This window comes from Centroberyx affinis, unplaced genomic scaffold (assembly GCF_046629955.1).
Source record: "Centroberyx affinis isolate AG114_WGS23_722 - 3 ecotype Tasmania unplaced genomic scaffold, CSIRO-AGI_Caff_v1 ptg003453l_1, whole genome shotgun sequence".
Classification (NCBI taxonomy): domain Eukaryota; kingdom Metazoa; phylum Chordata; class Actinopteri; order Beryciformes; family Berycidae; genus Centroberyx; species Centroberyx affinis.
Window position 1 is genome coordinate 51,235 of NW_027281421.1, and position 27,379 is coordinate 78,613.

At 41.6% G+C, this 27,379-nt stretch overlaps 1 protein-coding gene across 1 annotated transcript in view; it reads right to left on the reverse strand.

Moving 5' to 3' along the window:
- cdk14 (cyclin dependent kinase 14) overlaps positions 1-27,379 on the reverse strand; it is a gene marked incomplete at its 5' end in the record, with an annotated part of 71,194 nt that overhangs the window by 22,803 nt on the left and 21,012 nt on the right. The window contains 2 exons of the mRNA XM_071539385.1: positions 15,265-15,358; positions 20,647-20,767. Of these exons, the coding sequence (XP_071395486.1) occupies positions 15,265-15,358; positions 20,647-20,767 (215 nt within the window). The remainder of the gene's footprint in view (positions 1-15,264; positions 15,359-20,646; positions 20,768-27,379) is intronic.

Here is a 27,379-nt window from a genome sequence, read left to right on the forward strand (position 1 = left end):
AAAAAACAAGAGGATGAAAGGTATCGCATAAAAGCCAGTCTATAAAAATAAGTTATGAGAAGCGATATGAAAGGCGATACAGATTCTGCTTGCCTGAGCGGCGGGTGTGTTTACTCTGCACCCTCCTCCTGGCCACGGCGAAGGTGACACTCAGCCCAACCCAGGAAAAGCACTGATGACTGCATGTTCCAGTGGCTCTAACTCACCACCAATATCACTCCCATTAACCCTGTTGCCCACAGTCTGGAGGCCCAAACCCATTGTCCTGAAGCATATGAGCCCATGACAGCTGAGTTGAAAAGCTGGGTGAAAAATCCTTAAAGGATACAGCTGGTGTTTTTAAATACATTTCTTACCGTCAACAAATCCTATGAAAATAACAAAATCAACAATGCGTTTGCTCTACTCCTGTTACTTTCTGACTTCCCACGTTCTGTTTTTAGCCTTCAACCCCAAAGCCAATCCAATTGTAAGCTAAAAACCTTGAAATACAGCTCACAAAGACATAGTTTCAATTTACCATGAAAAGTCAGGCTGTTGTAGTTATTACCAAATCAAATTCAAATGGGAACGAAAGTTGTTTGGTCAATTGTTTGAGGAAAAAGTCGGCTGGCCCAGTGCATCGTGATGTTGAAATATGCTGCCAGAGCAACTGCATGGCTCTTTGACATGTTTTTAATCGGTTTTTTTTAATACAATGGAGTTCTATGGCTGCTGGGACATGGCTGCATTGGGCATCGGCTACATGGACGAGACTTGTTGGCGAAACAAAATCATTGCTGATTTTGTTATTTTCATAGGATTTGTTGACGGTAAGAAATGCATTAAAAAGCACCAGCCATATCCCTAGCCAGGGGGAAAGAACGAGAGTGCTGGGGAAAAAAATAAAAAAAAATGAATTAAAGCAACTGTAAAAATGTCCCCCACTGGTGATGCAGTCACCCACTGGGCCAATCAGTCACAAGCTCCGCAAATGTGAAAAAGGTCAAAGTTTCAAGTCTGTTATGGAACAATGCAAAGACATTTTGTAAGGCCATTTGCATTGCATTGTCTTTTCTTTGTGTGGTGTTCCCAATTGTTTGTGATTGGGCTTAGGGTTAGTGCAAATGATACAGTTATCCTTTGGGCCAATCAGTAAATAAATCAAAAAGCCTTTTTCAAAAAACTCAAAATGGTAGAAATATGGTGTACATGGATGGTCTTGGGGGCAAATCTGTAGAGCAAGGTTAGCTGACAAAACGTACGGTAAATCCACAGTACACCGACCAGCGGCGTTTCAACCGGACAGCCGGTTCTACTGACATTACAGTGACATTGAGACACACCGACACTCAATTATGTTCAGCCATCACACCTTTGGCCCTGAAAAGTGTTCATTTATAGTGGGAACGGGATTGGCAATACGCCCCAATCTGTCTGAGTGGGTCAGCCTATACGTTATTCAGCGTTCCCTTAAGGATCCACAGCACCTGAGGCGAGCAGAAACCACCGTGCAGGATATACTTTTTCTCCTGGTAATTGGGAACAAGATCTCAATGTCCAATATGCTGTGCTGTCAATGGCTGTGAAATGACCCACGAGCGGGGACAAAAGTAATTTGAGACAGATCTGTCAACTTAGTGGACTCATATTGAGGTGTGAGATGAGAATGCTGGAGAAACAGATGTTTCTGAGGAGAAGGGTAACCTTGTCTTGCTGAGATTTATTACGCCGCCCATATGGAGGTAGTGAGACTGTGAGTATAAGAAACAGGGGCTGGGACAGGTTGCTGCATCAACTTTCTGCACATACATAACCTTGGTGTCCTACAGAGCTGGGGTTCCCAACCACTGAGTCGGGGACCAGTACCAGGCCTTGGACAGGAGGGAGGTAGGCTTAGGCGATATCCAACATGTAATATTGCAATACTGTCCCCCCAAAATATTGCGATAAAGCATTGGAGGAAACAATGGCCATTTGGTATAATTTGCTCAATCCTGCTATTTCCAGAAAAAGATATTCGATATTGCGGGAAATATTGCGATATTCACAAAATATCGCTTTATTCGATAATATTGAATATCAGCCCAAGCCTAGAGGGAGGGGGCGCACACTTCACTTTAATTCCTTGAATTTGTTAACATTTTTTACTTTGCATGTGCTAAACCTCCATCAGTGTGACAATATATCAAACATGAAATAGGGGTAAAAAAAATCAAAACAAAACACTCTTTTCATTGGACAAAAACTGGCAGTTATCTAAAGCTACTTGCAGTTTGCACATCGCCAGGCTTCACATGGTCTGGCTCCTGATTATATCAGTTAACAGTTAACTTTCTATTGTCCTCAGAGGCCTCTCAGGTCCACCAGTCTTGCTCTTTTGGCTGCTCCAGAGTCTAGGGTAAAATCAAGAGGTGATCAATCTTTTGCTGTGATGGCCCCACTCTTTAACAGCCTGCCACATAGTACCAGGTCTGCTGGTTTAGTCCCTTAAAATCCATTTTTATAAAATAGCTTTTCCTAATGACTGGTGGCGGTGCTCTGTCCAGTTTTGAACATTGCATTTTTGTATTTTATCTTTCTTTCTTCACACAAATAAAATGTATTATTATTAACAGCTCATGGCTGGTTTTCTCACTCTCACTTATAACACAAGCCAACTTCCAACTCTCTACAATAATATATCTGCAAGTTTACCAAAATATGTTTTAGCCACAAAAGTTGAGTTAAATTGAAGGTGAGCTGCATGAACAAATACATATTGAGCCAGTTTTGTATGCTGAAACATAACTCTAAGCATATTATTAAGTATGTAGGAAATGTAAATGTATCACTGAGATATTTTATGTTGATTAGCCATTTAAAATAGTCTAAATGGTTATAGGAGTCTATAGGTTGGCTACCCTCCCCTATCAACATGGAACAAAAGTTGAGTCTGCACACTGAAAACTACTTTAAAGTTGTATACATTTATTTAACACCTTGGAAGCAACTCATTGTTTGGACTCTACTTGTGTGCCATGCTGTGTATGCTGTCTGGCGGCTGGTTAAGATTGGGATGTACATATTTTTACTCTACTCCACTATCAATGTCAATCATGGTCAACAGACCAATAAGGGTGACAGACGGCCTAATTTGGGGGCCTTTGGACGTCTGTCGAGGGCAGATCCAGTTTCACACCAGGAGTAAGCTGTCTTGGCTCAATGAAAACTAGTCAAAGGGGAAGAGAGAAAGGGGGGGGGGGGATAAAAGGGAGACTTCATCACAGATGGAGAGGGATGGCCCACCTGTCCCGTGCACTGGCAGGGTTTCACCTTCAAGCTTGGACGAGCAGGACCGTGACAAGGCAGCAGACAGGATGGGCGAGGCTGACGCAGACAGGGGCGGGGAAGATGGAGTTACGGGGGAGGAGGGGAGCTCGTGGGGGCATTATAGGGGTGCGAGGGGGGGGGATGAGGATGTATGTGAGTAGATCCCAATCTGGTCCACAGAGATGGAAACAGCTTGCATTATTGATGGAGAGAGTTTAATGCCCTTTGAAGTGAAGAGAGGGAGCGTGGGGTGGTGGGGGGGATTAGGGCTGGGTGTGAATGTCAGCGTCTTTGTGAGGAACATCAGAGGGGGAAGAGGAGTTACAGCAGCGCAGCAGGGGGGCTGAGGAAAGGAGCTGACACATCACAGAACAGCCAGGCAACAGGCCTCAAATCGGCCCACTTAGAGCTCCTCACATCTACCTCTCAACTCAGAGATCAGGAGGCAGAGAAAGAGAAAGACTGACAGGTGTTGAACAAGAAGAAAAAAACACCAATGGTAAACATGGCGTCCCCCACCAATGATGCAGTCAGCCTCTGGACCAGACTTGGGCTGATCAGTTCAATCCTGAAAATGCTGGAACACAGTGCTGAGATGCATCATTCCCCAACGTTTGTCAAAATCTGACCAATGGCGTCTGAGATATCGTATCTAATGGACGAACAAACAGTAACAATATGTCACCTTGTTTTGACTTAAAACTGTAGCACCCCCTCCTTTGGGCCAATCAGTGTAGTTTTGCAAATGCTGGAACACAGTGGTGAGATGCATCATTCCCCAATGTTTGTCAAAATCTGACCAATGGCGTCTGAGATATCGTATCTGATGGACGAACAAACAGTAACACATATGTTACCTTGTTTTGACCTGGAACTCTAGCACTCCCCCCTTTGGGCCAATCGGTGTAGTTTTGCGAATGCTGGAACACAGTGGTGAGATGCATCATCCCCCCCCAAGTTTTGTCAAAAATGTATCTGAGATATTGCATGTGACACATTGACAAAACATTATTAGAATAGGGCTCCTCTTTGGCCAATCAGTGTAATTTTGAGAATGCTAGAACGTACTTCATTTCCCCAAGTTTCATTGAAATCTCATCAGTGGCGTGTGACGGATGTACGAACGAACGAACGAACGTCCAAATAAGCAAACAGAGACCGATCCATACTCCCTGCTGATTTCATCATGGCGGCCAACAAAAATGCCAACTGACCACGTTCTGCTGGTGCGGCACTTTTACGAGCCCTTTCAGTTTCAGGTTTAAGAACACGGGGAACATAAATCCTTATGAACAGCGGGAGGTCAAAACTTTCCCCTTTGCAAAGACAGTTGATGGTGAATTCCGATCCCGACTGAGACAGAGCGACAGAAACACGAAACAGCTTGGTGACAGGGATGACATGCCGATCTATCAGTGAGGGCAGGCCAGTCCGGGCGGTATACTGCTCTTTCTGAGTGTGAGTGTATCGAGAGAGAGAGAGAAAGAAAGAGAGAGAGAGATATAACTGCCACCCAGGAATTCCTTCGAGGTCAAAGGGCATGACACTGAGCTATGCGTGCACATACTGCTGGATCAACATACACACACTCCCCCGCCAGCCAAATTACAGACCACCCACCCAGACAGACACAACTAATAAGTCTGGCCTTCACACACGCACACACTCCCCTCTTTCTTCGCCATGTGTTGTTTACATTGGCATTGTACCCTTTTCGATGAGACGAGGTTAAAGCAGGAGATAAAGTATGAAGACAGAATTATGTGCGCGCTCTCCGACAGAGAATGAAGAGATTAGAGACAGCTGGCTAGTCAAGTCACTGAAACCAGGTCAGACGGACAGAACCGCTGCGGTCTCAACACATCAAGTGTGTATAGGTGAAACAGAGTGCAGTGTAAAAGACTGATTCGCTGATCACAGGAGTTCCATTAAGAGAGAGGATGTCAAAATTCTGCAAGCGCTACTTTAAAGAGACGAGCGTCCTATGTCGGCCTTTTCTTTGTTGGAGAAAGTCTCTCTTGACCCAAGAGGAGGTGATTTAAGTTTCCTTTAAAAAACAAAGATAGGCCTCATTTGAAAAATCTTTACCCAAACTGAGTGAATGAAGAATTAAATTTTAAATTTTAATTTCCTTCAGATGTGCTTAATGTCTGTAAGAGGGTATCTTATGTCCTTAAAGGGTTGAACCCCTGTGGTACGTCTTGCGCCAGAAGATAGAAATTGGATCTAAGGCTACTACAGCCATAACACATTGGTGTTAGTATTAAAGCTATTGCTCCCCAAGAGTAGCTGAATGTTTAAATTCTTGTAGCTCATTTTGATATCATGCACTGTTGAGGTGCTGAAGGTTTGCCCATAGCCAGTCTCTGGACACGAACAGAGCGATCCTGGCCTCAGCCCAAGCTTAAGTTCCAGTCCTGGACACAAACTCCCCATTCCCGCACCAGTCCAAGCCCTAACCTACCCCTGCCTCATCCACATTCCTACCCCTATCCCCCTGTCTTTATCCCAAGGCCGACCCCAGCCTCCATCTCCTTCTTTGCTCCAAAAATCTAGCTCCATCCAAGCCCGGCCCCGCCCCGAGCTGCCGTCCAAACCCCCCCAGTCTCAGCCAAGCAGATCAGGGTCACCTCCAGGCAGGGGTCAAACGGATCAGAACCAGAGCCAAGTGGATCAGCCCTCTCCCACTGTGACCGGGTGGAATGCGTTTAGTAAGCCCCGGCTAGCCTCTCTGGGATTCAACAGATGGATGCTCATGTCACCGATGTAGCGGCTGTTGGTGAAACGGCATTATTTATCTCCCCAGCAGCCTCTCTCTCTCTGAGGGTGGATGACCCGGCTTGAGCAGTGGCTTACTCTCCATACCAGGACTACACTCTCAACAAAAAAGGCTCCCTGTACTGTCACAAAATGGGTCTTTATGCTTGTCAGAACCCTTCAGGTGCTGTAAAGAACTTTTTCAGACCTTTTTTCTCTACAGCAGTGGTTCTTAATGTGGGGTCCAGGGACCACCAGGGGTCCTTGAGGGGGTTCCAGGGGGTCCCCAGCAAATTGATGAATTGTTAAACAGCATTATTTCATTTACAAGAAGTTAACACAATTAGAGAATGTAGAATAATGACTACTATCATAGTTTTTTCTGTTATCTCTCTACCTACAATACAGATAGTAATGGGATTCTGGACAAAATCATATCTAACAATACAAATATTATCAGATTTGGGTCCGAGAGACAAAATCTCAACAAATGGAGGTCCTAATGTGGACTAAATTAGGGTCCTTGATATGAAAATGGTTGACAATCACTGCTCTACAGCACCATGCTCAACTGGTTCAATGTAGAACCTTTATGGTGAAGTATTTCACAATGCCTGAGATGTTCCACACCAGCAGTGTTTTGCCATTTTGCATTCTAACAAATAAGAGGGTTCTTTGAGTCATTATGGTTCCACATACATTAGAACCGCTACCTGAACCCAAGAACCTTTGAAGAACCCTCCTTTTTGGGGTGTAACATGATGATAATACTGCATCCTGAAGGACTGGGAGGTAAGTTCCTGGGTTTAGGAGTAATTCAAACCTACATTCTCTCATTCATCCATCCATCCGTCCGTCCAATTGTCCTTTTATTAAATATTAGATATGGTCCAGTCAGTGTCACCCACCTCTGATATGATGGAGGTTCAGAATAAAAGTATGTATTATTGTCTTTGCATTGCACTTATTCATTTAAATTATGCACTTATTCAATTTTTTTTATATATGGAATGTTTCAGATATGGAATAGTAGCACAAAATAATGGCTAATAGCAGCTTCAATCCCCAAAAAGTGTATATAAAACACACACACACACTTGGAACATGGAAGCAGCTGCCATTCTTGGGGATATCCCAGCCCTCTGTTTCAGTTTTTGCTGCATTGTACAGCTATGTGTTTGCGTCATACACGCTGCTTATTTACTGAAACATGAGCTATCATATTATCTACGGCTGCCAGATTGGCAATACTCATATTTCATCACAAATGACAACTCTTTCAGTCACACTAATATGAGGAGACAGCTCGTTGTCTTTTCCACACACACACACACTCTCATATGTGCACAAACACACACACACCTCTGCCCTGACAGGCTATTTCCCGCAGATAGACCTGTCCATATTCATACAGTTCTCCCAGTGGAGGTAATCTTTTGCGCGGTGACAGCTAGTTAACCAGCTAGAGAGAGCCTGGCCTTGTCCACCACGACTCTAATTCAGATGGACAGTCTGAGAGAGCGAGTGTGTGAGTGTGTGTGTGAGAGAGAGAGCCATATAGAGCCACATGAAGCCATGTTAACACCTATGTAAAGAATGAACATACACAGACTCTACGCTCCTGGATAGCCGCAGCTATTTCATTTCAAAAGACACCGGCGTTCGTCTGAAGCGGACGCTTTGAATAAATAAAAGCCCGTATTTACACCTCGCTCACATACACATGCATACGGAGCGCTGTCGGAATGGCGATAAGCCCGGGAAATGCCGGAGCCTTAATGCTGTCAAGGATAATAACGACACTGCTGAGGTGTGGCATCAGGAGGAAATTGGCCCCCGTGAAGATATCTGGGTTTAACACAAAATAAATAGAAACGAGTCAAAAATCGCATAAGGACTTGGCATAGAGCTAGTCACATGGTAAGTCTAACGGCAACAAGGTTGAGCAATGACTTTGTCCATTGACTCATTTCTAGCAGAGATTTCAAAATGTGGTTCCATTCATTTAATTGGTCCTAGAACGTGCAAGGCAAGGCAAATGGCTAAACTAAATGCATATGCAGGTGGAAACTGAAATAAAACACAGATGATGTCAAAGGTACAAGCCTGGGAACATAGCCTGGAAGTGGATGACAAGTTCCATACAGTACCTTTGCACCACAGTGCAGTTTTAAGCATCTGTTAAAAGAATGCAATAGGGCATCTTCTGGTTATGTGATCGGTCAGGAGCTAGCAACGCTTTTGGGTATTGAAGTCACTGTCATGGAAAAGTCAGTACCTGATGACGATAAACCTTATTTCTCAGAATGGAGGTTGAAACATTCATAATCACTGGTGCTGGTATTTCAAAAAGATATTAAGGCACTTCAACTTAAAAACAGCCTTAAAACAGTTGGATCATAGTCCATTAGTTGTTCTAATGTAGTAAAACTTACTCAAGGAAGAGATTGTTAATGTGAATTCAATGCACATTTGCATGTCATGTACATTGGTTACATTCTATTTTATAGCTTTATTTGATTTATTGCCTTTTTATAAACTGCTTATACTCTACTTGTCTGTTTCTCAATGGACTTCTATTCCCTGAAATAATTTCCCCAAAAGGATCAATAAATTCTTATCTTATCTAATACATAACAAGTCTCCACCCTGTAACTTTATCCAACCAAGGAGGAGGAAGGGTTTTCGAAGAGTTAACTCAAATGCAGTGCATGCTGGGAAGTATGCTAATAAACAAATACATTTTCTTAATCAACTTTATTACGATCAGTTTAGTGAGTGCTTGGTGAGATATTCTTTCGAATCATAATTTGACCAAGTCGCAACTCCTGAAATCTTGAAATCAAGTTATGACGCTCATAGCTAGCAAGTTGAAGTGAGTCTTTACAGTTTAATCACACAATTGACCTTATTCACATGGCGGCCATTTTGAACGCCAGGGTGGGAAACTCTATCTGAAAGACTGGCATATAGTGTATAAAACTAGCATTACTTAAACAGATAAGTGAGGACACAGCGAACAGATATCAAATTAGCCAGCAATCTCAGGAACAACAACCATAAGAACTTCTTGAATTTAGGGAAGTGAGCTAGCTTACTAATTAGCTAAGACACTAGCTAGCTGCCTAGGCTAGACTGTGGTAGCTAGCGATAATGGGACAAATATATTAAAAAAGTTACCCTATATCCATCCTAATTCTTGAGAGCCATTTGTTTCTAACAGAAAAATATCTAATATGTAAAAGATGTTCAGTGGGGAATCTTAATTATTAATTGTTTGTATGATGCATCTTGGTTCACAACAGTAGCACAGAGCTGAGCTGAATTTGCTCTTCCAGGTAGAGTTTCCTGCCCCGAGTGTTCAAAATGGCCGCTGTGTGAATAAGGTCAATGAAACGTTTTCCTAGGAACGATATTGGTCGGTTAATATGGGAAAACTCTTTCGGCACCGCAACAGCATTCCAGCTCTATATGGACATGTTCAATCTGCCAACTCGAGCCCTGGCATGGTGCCTCTCAAACGGTGATGGAGGCTGACCTTTCTCTTCCCTTCTACAAACGACGTGGCCTTTAAGATGCTTGTGACTCTGCATAATCCATTGATGGTTGCCCTTCACACGAGTGAGCTGAGGCCGCGCATCCGAAAACCCGGCCTGGCCGACAAACCGTGAGACGATCGACGGGGTCGGAGAGCAGGCGGGAGGGATGAAAATGTCAACATCAGGCGAACTCTGACAGGTAGGCTGTGTTTTTTTTCCCCAACACGTTGCCCTGCCAAGCCCCATGCCTCCACATTTCCATATTTATCTGTCTTTTCTGCCTCTAGCTGACAGCTGAATGCACAGTAACGAAAAAAACAAACAACGTGATTGGGATGGGAAACGGCGACGGCTCAATTTGGCCCGTCAGCAGTGGCGTGTCCGGAATTTTATACAAGGGGGGGCAGAGGGGCGGCAAGGAGACATTTAGGGGTGGCACATGACAGGTGATGTTTTGACCGATTACTATATTACTTCATAATTTGCTCAATATCATATGATTGCATTCGTTACCTCCGCTAAGGAGGTTATGTTTTCAGTGCCGTTTGTTTGTTTGTTTGTCTGTTTGTTTGTCAGCAGGATTACAGAAAAACTACTGGCCTGATTTTCATGAAACTTCGTGGAAGGGTGTAGCATGGGCCAAGGAAGAACCCATTAAATTTTGTAGCGGATCCGGAGCCGACTCACGAACAAGCAATAATAGCACGAACCTTGGCGGAGGTCTGCGCTCTCCGAGTGCCCTTCTAGTTTTAAGTATATTTAAACTGTTGTTAATGGTGTTTTGTTTTGTTTTTTTAAATGGTGTTTTAATGTTGTTTTGTTTTTAAGCTGTAAAGTGCTTTGGGTCATTGAGAAAGTGCTATATAAATAAAATGTATTATCATTATTATTATAAATAATTTGTAATTGTCTTAATTTGATAAGAATCCCATAGAAACTAAGAATCTACATTTTCCCAACAATATCCCTGACTATGACTCATTCAGTAAATGTAATATAATTTCATAAGAGTGCCCTCCAATGACTTCAATGGGGACACATTTTATCGGGCTGACTGATAAAATTGATATAATTACATTATATTCTTTAGTTGATATTATACAATTTCAGCTGGGAGTATGTCTCCAAAAGAGTTGACTGTCATTTGTGTGCCAACTGTATTGAAGAATAAATAAAGTACTTTTACCGCAATCTAACATTTATTATTACGTACTCACTTAAAGAGCAATAGTATAACAGAACACTGAATAAGGACACAATGACAGGTAAATCAGGAGACATTAATACAAATCAATCAAAAATGAGTGGTAACCAGATTTTTCCTAGCCTGTCATACCAGCTATCAAACACTTTGTTACCTTTTCCTTAAAGTTTGCTAGAAAGGTGTGTGTGTGTGTGTGTGTGTGTGTGTACAGTGCATGTGGTGGAGCATGTGCTGGAATATATTTACATTCAAGTGAACACATACCAAGGTAAATTTTAAAATAAATAAAAAATACACTTAGTATGAAATGCTAATAATAAGTTAAGTCAGTGGGATATGAACTTCAGAATACTCTCTGCAAACTGCTAACTGAAGTTTGGACGTGAATGTATTGTATTCATAATTGGTATCTGGATTATGAAAGCTTGGCTCAGTCAATAAAGATTTGTGAATTGTTGTGTGAATCTACGGCACTGGCATTAAGATGAGTATGGGTGCTATTTAAGCATACTTATCTTACAGTAAAGTCTGTTAAGTCTGGTTCAAGCGCAGTGCTGACCCCTCATATGGAGGGCTTATTGTACCGGCTCCTCTCTTCATAACACTTGATCCTGAGGTAATCCTCTTAATACTGGAGGCACATAGAGGAATTAGACAGCGGTGAGAGGAAGAGCAGAACATGATCAAAACACAGCAGATAAGACCTCACCTTATCCTCTCTCTTTCTATTTCTCGCTCTGCTTTCACCTCCTGAGCTCAAACCGCTCCCACCTGCTAAATCCTAAACCCCATCCCCTCGTCTCCTCCGCCAGCTGCACCTCGGAGCTGTTTGCAAAGGAAAACGCTTCTTACTTCCACTGGATAATGCTTCATGCAGGTCTCAGACTGATGATCATGCTTAGTGCCCTCGCTACACCCCCCTAACCCCACCTGGAGGCTACTGGGAGGCAGCCTCCTTCCTGGAACTGCATACAGAAAGCATTAAAGTAATATTCCACTTAGTTTTAACATGGGGGTTATTCGGCACTTGACCACCGTGAAAACCAGAATATAAACTAATCAACAAGATCGGATGCAGCTGGACGAGTTTGTAGAATTCAGATTTTTACTTCCCAATCATTTGAACGAAGCCACGAAAATATAGACGAAAATAGACTGAAAACTGACATTTAACACATTGGTGAACAGAATGGTGGATGGGCGTATGATTGTGCCTTTAATGCCAGTGATGGGGTTCAATTCCCAGCTTCTATGAAGGAAATGTCTACTGTGAGTGAAATTCAAATTTAGGTTAGGTTTAACCATGACAAAAGCCTTTCCCTAACCTTGACCAAGTTGTTTTAGTTGCCTAACCATAACCTTAACTAAGTTGTTTTAGTTGCCTAACCATAACCTTAACCAAGTTGTTTTAGTTGCCTAACCATAACCTTAACCAAGTTGTTTTAGTTGATTCAAGTTAACCGTTAGCCAACCTAGATGAAAATGCTGTGTCCAATTTGTGCTGTTGCCACAGAATCCAATTTGTGTTATTGTCACAGAACTAAATTCGTTGTGGAGGTATGTAATTTTCACATAATCTGATAATTGTCAACAATCTGCAACTTTTTATGAGATCCTGTTGTCTTGACAACAACAGCTGACAACAGCTAATTGCATTTCTAAACATACACCTTGGCCATCTCAACAGAGTTGAATAGACGTTCATTTCTCTACTGTTTTTTATTGGGAACTGATCATTCCATCACTGACGCATCTGATCAATTTTGTGTTTAATGTCATCTTGTTAGCTATGTAACCATAGTATCTGGTTAACTAACCAACACTGTCTTGATGTTAACGCATCTAATTTGCATACTAGCTAACATTATGTGTTAGCTAGTGTCTAGCTAGTGGTAAATATGCTAACATTAGCATTGGTTACTTGCTGAATTGGCCTGCTGGCTACATATCTTGCTAAGGGAGGAAGAAATCCCAGCAGCTCAACTGAGAACAAATATGTATTATTAAAACACGTGCATTTCGGCATATGGCCTCTGTCGGGGTTTGTGATAGTTGGTTTTACTAATACATCTTTGTTCTCTGTACTGTTGCTGGAATTTCTTCTTTCCCAGTGCTACCTGCCTTCCGTATGCACCTTGTTAGCTAACAAAGCCAAAAACAAATAATCTGTTCAGGATAACTGAGCTGAGATTTTTTAGGGCTAAAGACATGACAGTTCACTGTGTCACAGTAACCAAAATTTGGAAACAAATCTACCTTATCAGCTATTCACTTTTACTTATAACATTACTGCATTGGCCTACACCTGCACCGCAACAATCTTTCTCAGGTATCTCTCTTTTTTTTACGTAAAGCCAAGTCTCCAATCGATGATGGTGCCAGCTGATAGGAGATTTCTGACACAACTGCAAAACCCCTATAGGGAAGTGGGGTGCAGCTGAGCCCCACAGCCAGTCTGGCCAGCGGCCATCCGGCTGCTGGGCCTCCTTCCTCCCTTCTCCTCTCTGTGTCTGTCTCTGTGTCTGGGAGGAGAGGGGAGGTGGGATCACTGGGGTTGAAGCCTCTTACAGATGTGAGCAGGCAGCCCCGATTTTCCCCTTTTGGCATAAAAGACAATCAATAAAAAGCGTTTTTCTTTATCTCCCTGTCCTCCTCCCAGGATGCCACGCTTTTGTGCGAGATCCCCTGCCTGGGGGGGCTTCCTCTACCTCTCCACACCCTTTCATCCTCCATCCATCCATTCTTAGACACACATCTTTAGTCTTCAGCCTAGGGGCCAAAAAAGCAGAGAAATGCTTTGTCTCCACACCTGACTCCTTCACTGGCCGAACCATCACATCCTCTCATCTTTGTAATTGTCTACATTAATTATTCAGCCCCTTCCAGCACATGAATATGAATCCATTATGTCTGCCCTGCTGCACTCCACTTCAATTAGGAGATTGGGGCTGGAATTATATGGAGGAATGACAGAGAGGGTGATTAGAGGATTCATGAGACCTCACATCACCTTCAAATATTTATGCCATCCCACAATCCCGTGCAGAGATACATATATATCCATTTTATCCATCTGCTGTTCCCCATTGGCTGGTTATTTGAATGAGCTCCTACTGGAATTCACTCTCTGACCTGGAGAGCGGCCATAAACCATGTCCTCATCATGAGTGACAAGATCAAGAGGCTGAGGATACTCCGCCAGAGCACTAAGAGCAGATTAACCTTTGATTTTAGAGGTTAGCCATTTAACACCGGGCTCAAAGACCCAGTGTAAAGACGCTTCCACTGCTCATATCCACACATTCATCCTCAAATAGGCAGACACATAGCCTCACTCACAAAGTCACACTCAGACACATGATTTATGCATTAGCACATACAATATGTGGCAGTATGTACAAGCGTGTGCACTAAGTAGACACCTTAGTGCCAAAATAGGTCACACAGTATAGATATTAAGTACAATATACACTACCAGTCAAACCTTTGGACACACCTGATTGAATGTACTATGTTTTTCATTCTCTTCAAGCCATTTTGATCTAAAGGCTTCTGCTTAAATGCTTGAAATGTGTTTCTTAGACAAATATAAATGTATGAATTTCTTTCCAAAGCCTTTGCCTTTCCATCAAGGCAAAGGGCGGCTACTTTAAAGAATCTAAAATATAAGATAGTTTTGATTTGTTTAAAGCTTTTTTGGTGACTGCATAATTCCATTCGTGTTATTTCATAGTTCTGATGTCTTTAATATTATTCTAAAATGTGGAAAATTGTAAAAATAAAGAAAATGTGGTGTGTCCAAGCTTTTGACTGGTAGTGTATATATATTGATATACTGTATATATGTATATTTACTACACAAATTAAATGTAAAAAAAGAAAAAATGCAGATTGTGTGCACTGAAATAACATGGAAACACACAGAAAATGCACAGCTCTTTGTGAGTTGAACTGAAATACACACACACTAGTGACCTGAACCTGGCAAACGCTCACAGTTTGTGTCAATATTCAGCATCAGCATGGGACAATTTTAATCTAAAAAAACGTACAAGTGTTCAGTGTGGACGACACTGACTGGCTGATACATGATAATTATATATATCGGTCTAACCCTAGTTACCGCAGTACAGCGAAGCTTACAGATGACGTTATTTGTACTGAGTTCATGTTGCTCTTTTTTGTTTTGGAAACTGAAACGTATCCAAACATCTGCCTTGAGACACACGCCATAATTATTGAATTTTGGTCAAGCTGGGCCTCCATATTTCTCAAATCCACAGTGAAGTGATCGCTACACTACCACCTATATTAACGGAGGTTTACAAGTATCGATATCAGCATTTGGTGCATAGAGCCAGGCAGTACTGATGTAGGATGCAGGGTAGGTGGTCTTCTACAATAGCTACCACCGGACACACACACACACACACACACACACTACAGTTGGACACTGCAGCATCACTGACTCACCAGGAATATCCTCTCCAGCTGGTCTTGGATGTCCTTCATCCCGGGGAAGGCAGCCACTCCTTGGATCATTTCAATGAAAATGCAGCCCACACCCCTTGAAGACAACACAACAAAGACAATGAGAACAGCCGGGGGTCTCCCATTAAGTACTGTATCAATTAAATACTGTATAGCCTCAGCACAGCATGTCTAATTCATATTAAGTCAAGTTTAAATACAAGTCAAGTTACACTACCAGTCAAAAGATTTGACACACATTTTTCCTTTTTTTCCCACTATTTTCCACCTTTGAGAATAACAGTAAAGACATCAAAACTGTGAAATAACACAAATGGAATTATGCAGTAACCAAAACTAATTTCAAGCATTTAAGCAGAAGCCTTTAGATCAAAATGGCTTTAAGAGAATGAGAAACATAGTACATTCAATCAGGTGTGTCCACACTTTTGACTGGTAGTGTATATATCATCTTACATCGGCAAAAAATACCTAAAATTGCACACATTACTATATTTTGCACAATTGTGACAGTTTCAAATCTTCAAAAGTCCCTGTTGAGGAATATTATTTTGTCAAGTATCAATTTCTTCCCTTCCTAGAGGCTATGAGAGAGTTAATGTAGGTCTAAATCAGTAAATCGGTAAATCAGCGTAACACGTGAGGGGCTTTTACAGTGGTGGAGAGACATCAAGTCCAGCGGAGAGAGAGAATGAAGGAGGAGGGGAGTGTTTGGCACGATGTGTGTGTATGTGTGTGTGTGTGTGTATAAACTGTTGTCAGAGCTCATTTGTCAAAGGGCTATTGTTTCCTGACAGATTCACTTTCTGGCCCAGTGCACAGCGCTCGCTCTCTGAGCAGAAACACCGGCAACGCAAGGGGGGGGGGGGAGAGAGAAAGAGAGAGAGAGAGATTTTTCCATTCCCCCCCATTTTAACATTCATCCAGCCTCGGGTGGCTGAAAATGCCCCATCCATCTCCATAACACACCTAGAACCTGAGCACCCAATATTTCTATCGGAGTCCACAGAGCAGCTCCCTTTCAGCTGAGGTCTATGTGAGTGTGGGCAAAAGTGAATTTCCAAAACAATTTTCAATCAGGGTTGGAGCACTTTTATTAAATATCTGATATGGGCCAGTCAGTGTTGTCCACCTCTGATATGATGGAGGTTCCTCCCCTGACCACAGCTACAGAAAAACAGGTCTGCAAAAACCTGATATGAAATGAAAAGAATTTCTATATCCTGGGTTTTTAGTGAGTTTTAGTATCCCATGGTCTGCTGTTTCAGAGGGACACATTTAAAGATCAGCAGCTTCAATAAAAGTCATCGGTATCAGCCTTCAAACAAGGTTCTAACTGTGGCCCGGACGTAAAATCCCAGGACTTTTCCATGACTTTCAACAACTAAGTCAAAGAGCTTCCACCCAGATCCATTCTCTTCTCTTCAACCTTCATTTATTCTCATTAAAGAGTAACTAAACCCTAGAGTTTTGGCTGAAGTTTTTTTCAGCCAATAGCAAAATTCAATTGTAATAGCCGGGTTTCAACCAGTAGAGGGCAGTCGCTATGCATATTTATAACACAATATGTAGAATCTAAATACTTTGCACTAAAATGTCAGGATTTGGACCTGAATCCATCAACAACACTACTAAATACCCAAATACAGCAGTTTTCAGCTGAACAAAGTGGTTTTGGGGTTTAGTTACTCTTTAAGGGCTTTCGGGTGACGTAACCCACCCTCTGGTGGCCATATTGGAGGTCCTCAGCTTTTGGGCAACAATGACTAAGAAGAAAAGCTGATTGAATTTCGTAACTTACAACTCAGCTGTCTCAGCATGGCTATTTTATGTGCTATTTTTCCCCAGTGATATGTTTAGATAATGTCAGTTTGTTAGCTAGCTAACCATAGTGTCTGGTCAGCTAAGTAAGCTAATAAGTACTTGTTGGAAACATCTGATTTGCACACACCTATCTAGTAGAAGCTAGTGTTAGTAGTGGCTAGTTGTTGCATGTAGTTGTTTTGCTAAATTAGCCTGCTGGCTAGTTAGCTAGCTAACAGTTTGTTCAGGTTAACTGAGTTGACTCTTCTCAAGCTACAACTCAGAGTGTAAAACTCTAATCAAACTATTCACTTTTACTTATTACAATACAACAACATCTTTTTCAGCTAGCTCTTTTTCTAGCCTGGTTGTTATAAATTTAGACATTACTTGTGCACAGCCAATTCTACGAAAGACCTCCATGTTGGCGCCAAACGTGCTTGATAGGAGATTTGTGGCGCAACTTCAAAGCCTCTATAGCAGTGATTCTCAACCTTTTTCATATCAAGGACCCCTAATTTAGTCCACATTAGGGCCACGGACCCACATTTGATGAGATTTTGTTTCTCTGACCCAAATCTGAGAACATTTTTATTGTTAAATATGATTTTGTCCAGAATTCCATGACTATCTGTATTGTAGGTAGAGAGATAACAGTGAAACTATGATCATTCTTCTACATTCTCTAATTGTGTTAACTTCTTGTAAATTAAATAATGCTGAAGTTTAACAATTCATCAGTTTGATGAATTGTTGAAATGATGAAGACCCCTGGTTGAGAACCACTGCTCTAGAGAACGCAGAGAGCAAATACATTCGGAGCCCCTGGGCTTCAGCCTGGGTAAACCTGTATATTAATCCGCGATCGCACTTCTCCCTGTCTTGGATGAGTGATTCCAGTGTCGCGTGTGATTGACAGGTGTGCGGTGAGAGCAGCGGGCTCGGCGAGGTGCTGAGAAGGGAAGAAACGGGCCCCGGTTTCCCCGTCTGCTTTCCATCACATCCTCCCTCCAAACAGATCTGATCCTGTAACCTGTAGGCCGCTGTGATGGATGCTCCACATGGCAGCAAGACAGATCTGCTGTCCCAACACCACAGCCTTTTTGGTCCTGCTTCATGGAAGACTGCTTCCTAAGTGACCAGGGGTGAGTGTGTGTGTGTGTGTGTGTGTGTGTGTGTGTGTGTGTGTGTACCTCAGAGTCTCGGTGGAATGGAAAAGTACCCTGCAGATTTGCCCACCTGCTCAAATACCCTTCAAGCCGCCCCACTATCCCTTTCCATCCCAGCCCAACCCCCCCGCCGGTCTTTAATTGGCCACAGTGGGATGCAGCTGGGGTCCTTGGAATTGGGCTGTCCCTGCTGACCGCCTGTCCAGAGATAGACGTGGTCACCGGGGCTCGACAGATACAGGTTTATAAAGGGCCACTACCAATAGCCTACCGCTGTTTTTGCATTGAAGCTGCTGATGGCCAATATTTGGTGTCGACATCTTTAAATTGGACCATTTTCATGCTAAAATATCACTATAAGTATTCAGTGTTTCCTCTAGGGCTGAACAATTAATTGAAAATTTATCGAAATCGCAATATGGCCTACTGCAATTTTCAAATCGCAAGAGGCGCAATATTTGTTAAAGGTGAAATGTGTCAAAATACCATTTTAAATGAAATATTGTGGTGCTGCAGAGATGTCCTGGCCTACACATCATATTCTACAGACTTAAGAAAACATCTTTGTTTGGTACAGATCCCCGCAAAAATCACACCATAATCATTTGAATACGTTTTTCAATGAAAATGAGAATAATGATGTAAAAATTATCATTCCCTCTAATATCGCAAATCATATCGCAATTGCAATATCAGTCAAAATACTCACAATTAGATATTTTTTCAAAATCGTTCAGCCCTAGTTTCCTCCAGATTTTTATTCTTGTCAGCCTCTGAAACAGCATTCAGACCATCATGGGACACTAAAACTCTCCACTGAAACCCAGGACACCACTACTACTACTACTATTACTACTACTACTACTACATATTAATTCATAAGGACAATATCGGCCCCATATATCAGTCTAACCCTGGGCTCATTTTCCAGGATGGAGAGGAGCTTTATCAGATCTGTAAGTCACGTTCACTTCCACTCAGCCGTATTGAATAATAATCAGGAACATGGAGCATGCACATTATTCTAAATATTCATCAAAATTAGTATCACTGAGGCCGCGGGATAATGTGTCTATTTTTCCGAGATTACAATATCTGTATTCACAGGCTGGGATTAGTAAGAGTGCAATCAGATGCTGAGGGAGGCTGGTTTGTTTCATCCACACACTGTATCTACAGCCTCTCCATTAATGTGTTGCTGCATTAACTGTGAATGTGATCAGTGTGTGTCATGCTGCCTCTCCAGTCTTTCAGTACACACTCTCAGTGGGAGAGGGAATGGGTGGAAGGTGAGGGGGAGATGAAGGGAAACAAGAGATACAGAAAAAATAGATATGAACAAGAAACAATCGACAGCGTAAACTACAGGGAGTGAAGAGGTAAATGTAATCTTCTTCTTCTTCTTGTCCAGATAGGTTGGAAATCTTCTTCTTCTTCTTGTCCAGATAGGTTGGAAATCATCTTCTTCTTCTTCTTTTTGTCCAGATAGGTTGGAAATCTTCTTCTTCTTGTCCAGATAGGTTGGACTTCTTCTTCTTCTTCTTGTCCAGATAGGTTGGAAATCTTCTTCTTCTTCTTCTTCTTCTTGTCCAGATAGGTTGGAAATCTTCTTCTTCTTCTTCGTCTTTTGGTTTTGGTCCATGTTTTCCTTGGATTCCTTTGGGTCTTTATGCATCTATCCATATAGGCCATGCCCATTTCCATCTGACTAGATTTTACGCCATTTTGAATTTTCTCAAAAAAACTATTTTTGCAAACTCCTCTTAGCCTGTTGAGGCAATCATCTCCAAATTTGGTGAATAATGGAATAATAACAAAGACAGAATACCATCATTCAGTCTGAATATCAGGCTACTATTCTATCTTTGTAATTGCTTTTTATAGTGAGTGAATTTTTTCCAGGCCTCTCTTGAAAAAGGGATCTTGATTAGGGCTGAACGATTTTGAAAAAAATATCTAATTGCGATTATTTTGACTGGTATTGCAATTGTGATATGATTTGTGATATTAGAGGGAATGATCATTTTTACATCATTATTCTCATTTTCATTGAAAAAACGTATTAAAATGATTATGGTGTGATTTTTGCGGGGATCTGTACCAAACAAAGATGTTTTCTTAAGTCTGTAGAATATGATGTGTAGGCCAGGACATCTCTGCAGCACCACAATATTTCATTTAAAATGCTATTTTGACACACATTTCACCTTTAACAAATATTGCGCCTCCTTCGATTTGAAAATTGCAGTAGGCCATATTGAGATTTCGATAAAATTTTGATGAATTGTTCAGCCTTAATCTTGATCTCACTGACACTACCTGATTAAATAAAGGATAAATGGGAACAAACAAGGATGAGGGTGAGGAGGGGTCAGCGGTCAGAGGTACCCACCACATGTCCAGACAGGTGGAATAGTCTGTGGATCCCAGCAGGACGTCTGGAGGCCGGTACCACAGGGTCACCACCTCGTTGGAGTAGGTATGGCTGGGGACCGACTTGGCCCTGGCCAGGCCTGAGGGGGAGAAACACACCAACACTCTGTTAGACACCATTAGCACCGCATGACCTTCAACCAAGGCTGCGAAAACACTCAGGAACACAGCAGAGGAGCAGCGTCAGCTAGATTTAGTCTAGTTGCGGTGTAGCTGCACACTGTCTGAGGCTGTGTGTTTGCACAATGTATGTACAGAAGATGAGAAGAAAACTGTAATGATCCCTGCAGGGAAATTGGATCAGTGCTGCTGCAAATAGCAGAGAATAATAGATACAGCAAAGAAAACAAGAATATAGAGCAAATAGAGGCATGAAACATAACACCTCACAGTTCCGGTGTGTCAAGAACATATTAAATAGATATGTATGAATATAAAGTATGAAAAAACAATATGAGGATGTGCAAAATAACAGCAGTAGGGCTGGGCGATATGGACAAAATCAAATATCACAATATTTTTGACCAAATACCTATACGATATTGCGACAATATTGTAGGGATGACTATTGGTGCTTTCACAACATATGTACACAATGAGATTTTTGATAAATAATCATCAGTAATGTGGATCTAATGACTAAAGGCAAATAATAGAACAGCTAGAACAGTCTGGTAAGTTCAGAAAAATACATCACATTACTGTAATGCAGCCTTTAAAACCAGGAAAAGACAACACTTATGCCATATCACCGTATCCAAAATCTAAGACGATATCTAGTCTCATATCACGATATCAATATAATATCGATATATTGCCCAGCCCTAAACAGCAATAGAACATATTAAGGCAAAAATGAAAGAAAAATATGTACAATATGAAAATATACCAAAAAAAAGTCAGAAGGCTTCAGTCAGAGATGGCACAGAGAGACGGACAGCAGGTCAATGGTAGAGTTTAATCAGCCAATCACATGTGTGTATCTCTAAAATGAAAGGCAATCTGTAGCGGTTCTGCCTGCAATACTGTATATAGTATATATAAATAGTAGTTCTGACTAATGCTGACCACCCAAGAACGCTAGAGTGATGAAGGTCAACAGTTGTACGTTTGCACAGTCTGTTTTTCACTAACACACAGAACATATGAATAGGAGCAGTTGATTGACTCATCGGCTGTCATAAGAGAGTAGTAAGATGGAGCGTTGGGGTCAATTCATGAATGAACTCATCAATTTCCATTCAACTGATGAATTTCAGAAAGTTGAATTTAATTCAAATTCTGTGAAATTCCATGTTTTTGTGTTTTTTCTTACCACATATCTGAGATCATTTGTAGTGTTATACATTATCAATACTGAATATCATAAAATGTTAAAGAAACCTTTCAGGTATAACACATGTAATGTAATACATTCATTATGATTGAATGTATTTGATTTGATTAACTGTCTTTTATTTGTTTCATAATGTTTGATTTATAATGTTTAGCAACATCTTAGAAGTGAAATTTAATGGAATTCAATTCTGTTTCTTGTCATTCCAATTCAATTCCAATTCAGCTTCCTTAGAGCTGGGTGCAATTCCCATTTAAACTCCAGGGGCCAGCTGCATAAAGCTAGTTTAAGACTAGTCTAAGCCTTAGACTGGTCTTAGATTCTCAGGTTGGAATAGTCTAATTAAGACTGTCTGTTACTTAAATATTACGACTGACTTATTTTGAGGTAGGAATGTTAGCCACCTTCCCCCTGGCTAATCCTGAGTTAAGAACTTTGTTGTTATGGCAACGAGTCGGCCTAACTGTCAGAGTGGGACGTTTAAATACTGAAGCTGTTTCATACAAGATGCCAAATCTTTGGTTTTTGGGAAAAGTCTGAAGAAGAGAGAGAGTCTTTAGAGACAGAAACAAACCATTAGAGATCTACAACAACCAAGAAGTAGTAGGAACAGGTAAATATAAGTGTCTATAGCAAGTTTGACTAAGAGCAGGTCTATCTTTATGCAACTGGCCCCAGGAATTGAACTGGAATGTACTATGCATTCTCAATTCAGTTCATGAATGGCCCCAACCCAGGTAAGATGTTGGTGTAGAATAGTAAAAAGTAAGAAGTAAGACAACAAGGTGCGAAATATTCCTTTTTGCACGCTCCAACAATGTGACGAAGCGTTGACCAATCACAATAGCATACCTGTCAACATTGGGCTTTAAAAATAAGGGAGATTCTCCGGGACCCCTATCCGACCATAATTTTGACATTATGAAAGGGGTTTCATCTCTCAGTTCCAGAGATCTAATGACCAGGTGCCTTTACTGCCTGCCTTGCTGTAATCTCAGAGCAAAAAGGATTGGCTTAACTAGTTCAACAAATGGATGTTTCCCAACATACTTCTGGTCAGCAATGGGAAAATAGTCCTCCAAGTTAAATAGTCTATGGATCTAACCGAAACAACTTGATTGGGCCAATTAGGATTCTGTATAACTGTAAAAATAAGGGAAATACGGGAGATTTACGGGTGAAAATGCGGGAGAGTTGACAGGTCTGCAATAGTGAGAGAGTTTTTTTCATTATTCTCCATCCCTCTCTTCCTGAAGCTTCTACCAAAACCGTTCTATAATTGAACTTCACCAGGCATCTCCACCCGTCATGGAACTTAGAGTTACAATGCGTAACTATGATTTCTCATCATCGCGCTATGAGCATTCCCAGGTTATTCTATATTCCCCCCCCCAATAAATGAGGTTAGCCGAGTATCCACTGACAGCTCTCCCAAGGCGGCTAATGGCAGAGTGTGTGGTGGGGAGCAGAGTGCGGAGGCAGCTCGCTTTAATGAGACCGATGGCATTAGCTCTTTGTCTCCTCCCGAGTGGTAGGAGGGCTTAATTAAAGCATTTAGCTTGGTAAAAAATAAAAAAACACACTTCCTGCCCTGCTGCCAGTCTCCCTGGGTGTGGGAGGAAGAGGGGCAGAGGGGAGGATAAATGGGGAGGAGGGGAGGGGTGGGGGGTATTTAACATTTCCTTGTGTTGGAACACCCACAGGAGAAAGGAGTTTCTCAGCCGGCATTCATCAAGGCCGAACAGTGTAATTTCCATACAGCGATCTGACAAGAGAATAGACCGCCATCAGCCCCGCATCACGCTGAGAGGCTATCATTTCCACCGCGGGCGTCGAGAGTGTGTGTGTGTGTGTGTGTGGAGGGGGCGTGGGGGGGGGGGGGGGGGGCGTGCCGGGTCGGGGTTAACACAAGGCATGAGCAGAGAGAAGATCTAATCATCATAAAAAAGGGACTGCAGTAATTGGAGGCCGGCCTGGTTCTAATGCGGACTTCTGCTCTCCATTATAAAAGTCTGAAGTCATACAGATTAAATAACACAATATTCTAGTCTACTTTTTTGGTGTACCCACTAGGGCTGGGCGATAATTCAATATTATCGTTTATCGTCTTTCAGTGGAATCATATGGTGATGATATGAAGATATTTTGATATCGTGACACACATTTCTGCTGTCTGAATTGAGGATGACAAGCAAATTTTACTTAGAAACTCTGATAAAATGAGGTATGGTAGGAATATGATTTGAATATTTCTGTTTTGTTTGACATCACAGCTAACATTACCATTCGGTTCAATGAGATGAACATTAATTTGATTATTTAACGTGATTTTGCATACATGAACCATATTGTGATATATATTGATCCTTATGATTATCATGATATTGATTTCAACCATATCACCCAGCCCTAGTACCCACTTTGCCTCAACCTGTTTCATGTACATCTGCTTCAGTTAGTGATTTCCTACATTTCCCATAATGCATTTCACCAACCTCCACAGGGTTTTATTTATTTATTTATTTTTTATTTCTTCTAAATGACATCAAATGTAAATATAAAATACAAAATATAGCGGCGATATTCGATATCACGACTATATTTGTTATCGCGATATTTTGGTGAATATTGCAATATTCAATAATACTGAACATCGCCCAAAGCCTATAGCTCCTGGTGTCCAAATGGAGGCGTGGGTTCAAGTTCTACTTCTAACAAGCAGTTATGATACTGGTTTAGCTGGCAGTTCCCAACATCTGGGTTCATCCTGTACACCAGTGGTTCTCAACGTGGGGTCCGGGGACCACCAGGGGTCATTAATGAATTATAACACCTCAGCATTATTTCATTTACAAGAAGTTAACACAAGAGAACGACTATTTTGATCATAGCTTCTCTGTTATCTCTCTACCTACAATACAGATAGTCATGGAATTCTGGACAAAATCATATCTAACCATAAAAATATTCTCAGATTTGGGTCCTTGATATGAAAAAGGTTGAGAATCACTATACACTATTCTAAAGGAACTGTCACAATGAAGCACAGTCTAGCATTACACCTTTCAACAACATGGTGCTGCTGCTGAAGACACCATGACCTGACCTTCTCCCTCCAAACCCCACCAGTCCAACTACAGAGGAGAGCTCCATTTCAAAGACCTGACCTATGGCTTCACACACACACACACACACACACACACACACACACACACCCTCAGCCACTTGGCTCAAACCAACCAGTCGGTGACCTGCCATCCTGTCCAGGTAGCTGCTCGGATGAAGGTCACCAGTGAATTATACATCACTATCTCACACACACACACACATCAACAGCAACACCAGGGGTCACACCATACAGAAGAGAGGGGATGAGAAGAGGAAGAAGAAAAAGAAGAAGCAGGGTAAGTGAGAGAGGGACTAAAATAGTTTCTATCCTCCCAAGGGGGAAAAAAACAACAAGCCAGTGTTCTTTTGAAGTTCATTTGTACTTTAAAGCCAGTTTGTAGCTTCCGCCTCCTTCTCCTCCTCCTCCTCCTACTCCTCCTCTTCCTCTTCATCTCTAGCGTTCAGCAGATTGGAGCATCTGCGCTGCCCAGTAGCTATTTAAAATATCTTTCAAAAATAAATCAACAGAGGGGGGGGGAGAAGAGAGGAAAAAAAATAATAATAATTTGGACTCGTGATAAATCGGAGCATTCATCACGGTTCCACAACACAGAAAAATAAAAGCAGGTAGGACCGCAGATGCAGCATTTGTTACAGTCATGGGGAAAATTAAATAGTGAGTCAGACTCCTCCTTCATCAACCCAGTCAATATATGATGATTAATTCTCAGTCATGAAAGATTTAATAAAACCTGACAATCCCCCTGATATTTAACACAAGCCTCGGCGCGACAAAAAAAAAAAAAAAAGACATTAAAAGCGCGCTTGAGTTTGGAAGTGGCAATAAGTCTTTTTATATGCACGCAGATAATTTATGACTTGCGTGATAGAATTTTCCTTAATTGTAACTTAATAATCCCACATGCAGATGACATAAACACTTTTATATGTATTAAGATGTTAATGGAGGTTGGGTTATCCCACTACTATAGTTGGAGAGCGGTTTGTGTGTTTGTGTGTCCCACCATGGAGGTGAGGTGAGGAGAGGAGAGGAGAGGAGAGGAGAGGAGAGGAGAGGAGAGGAGAGGAGAGGAGAGGAGGAGAGGAGAGGAGAGGAGAGGAGAGGAGAGGAGAGAGGAGAGGAGAAGAGGAGAGGAAACAAGGAGAGAGGAGAGAGGAGGAGAGGAGAGGAGAGAGGAGGAGAGGAGAGGAGAGGAAACAAGGAGAGGAGAGGAGGAGAGGAGAGAGGAGAGGACAGGAGACAAGGAGAGGAGAGGAGAGGAGAGGAGAGGAGACAAAGAGAGGTGAGGAGAGGAAAGGAGAGGAGAGGAGAGTTCTCAGTAAATCGAGTCCAGTCACGTAAGTTTGTGTGGAGTGTGTGTGTGTGTGTGTGTGTGTGTGTGTGTGTGTGTGTGTGTGTGTGTATGTGTGTGTGTGTGGGGTCTTATTAGTGCAAAACAACAAGGAAGCCCGTGTCTCGGTCTTCCTCGTGCACCTGACCTTGACACTGATTACACAGAAGTGTAACATTAAGACACACACAGGCGGTAATGAACATGTTTAATCACAGAGCTGTGCTGCTGTCCTACACTCCCACTGCAGCTTAAAGTCACAAGAACATTCAGTTCACTGGTGTCTGGCCTCTGTGCTTTGTGGTTGAAACAGAATGTTGGGTTAGTAACCGCAAACAAATTTCAAAAATATGTGATGGTATCATTGGTTGTTTATGTACACCTACTGGTACGCCATGAAGTTACCACTAAAAATACACAGTTTTCCAGGAAGTCATTTGAAAAAAGAAAAAAAGAAAAAAAAAAAAGAAAGTTGAAATGAAGTTGCTGTACATTACGTAATGGAAAATTACCTGACAAAGTGAATAAGTAATCACTTCAATAACTTCAAATAATAGAAAAGATGACACATTGCTTCACTTCATTATGGCTACTGTGCATTAATTTGTCAATGAATCTACTTGTATTATATTCCTCACCAAGCCACATGATTTTTTCATTATTCATATAATGTATAAATATATATATTTAGTGTAGCTGCTGCTCAACCTGAGACCACTAGGCTGCCCTGTAACCACCACTATACTACTCTAAGTATATATACTGTATATATACACATATGTACGTATGTATATATGAAATATACATGTTTGTACAGCACATAAATATATAATATAAAAATCAAAAATCAAAAATATTTTCCTCACTTCTCCTTTCATATCCACAAATTCCTTTAT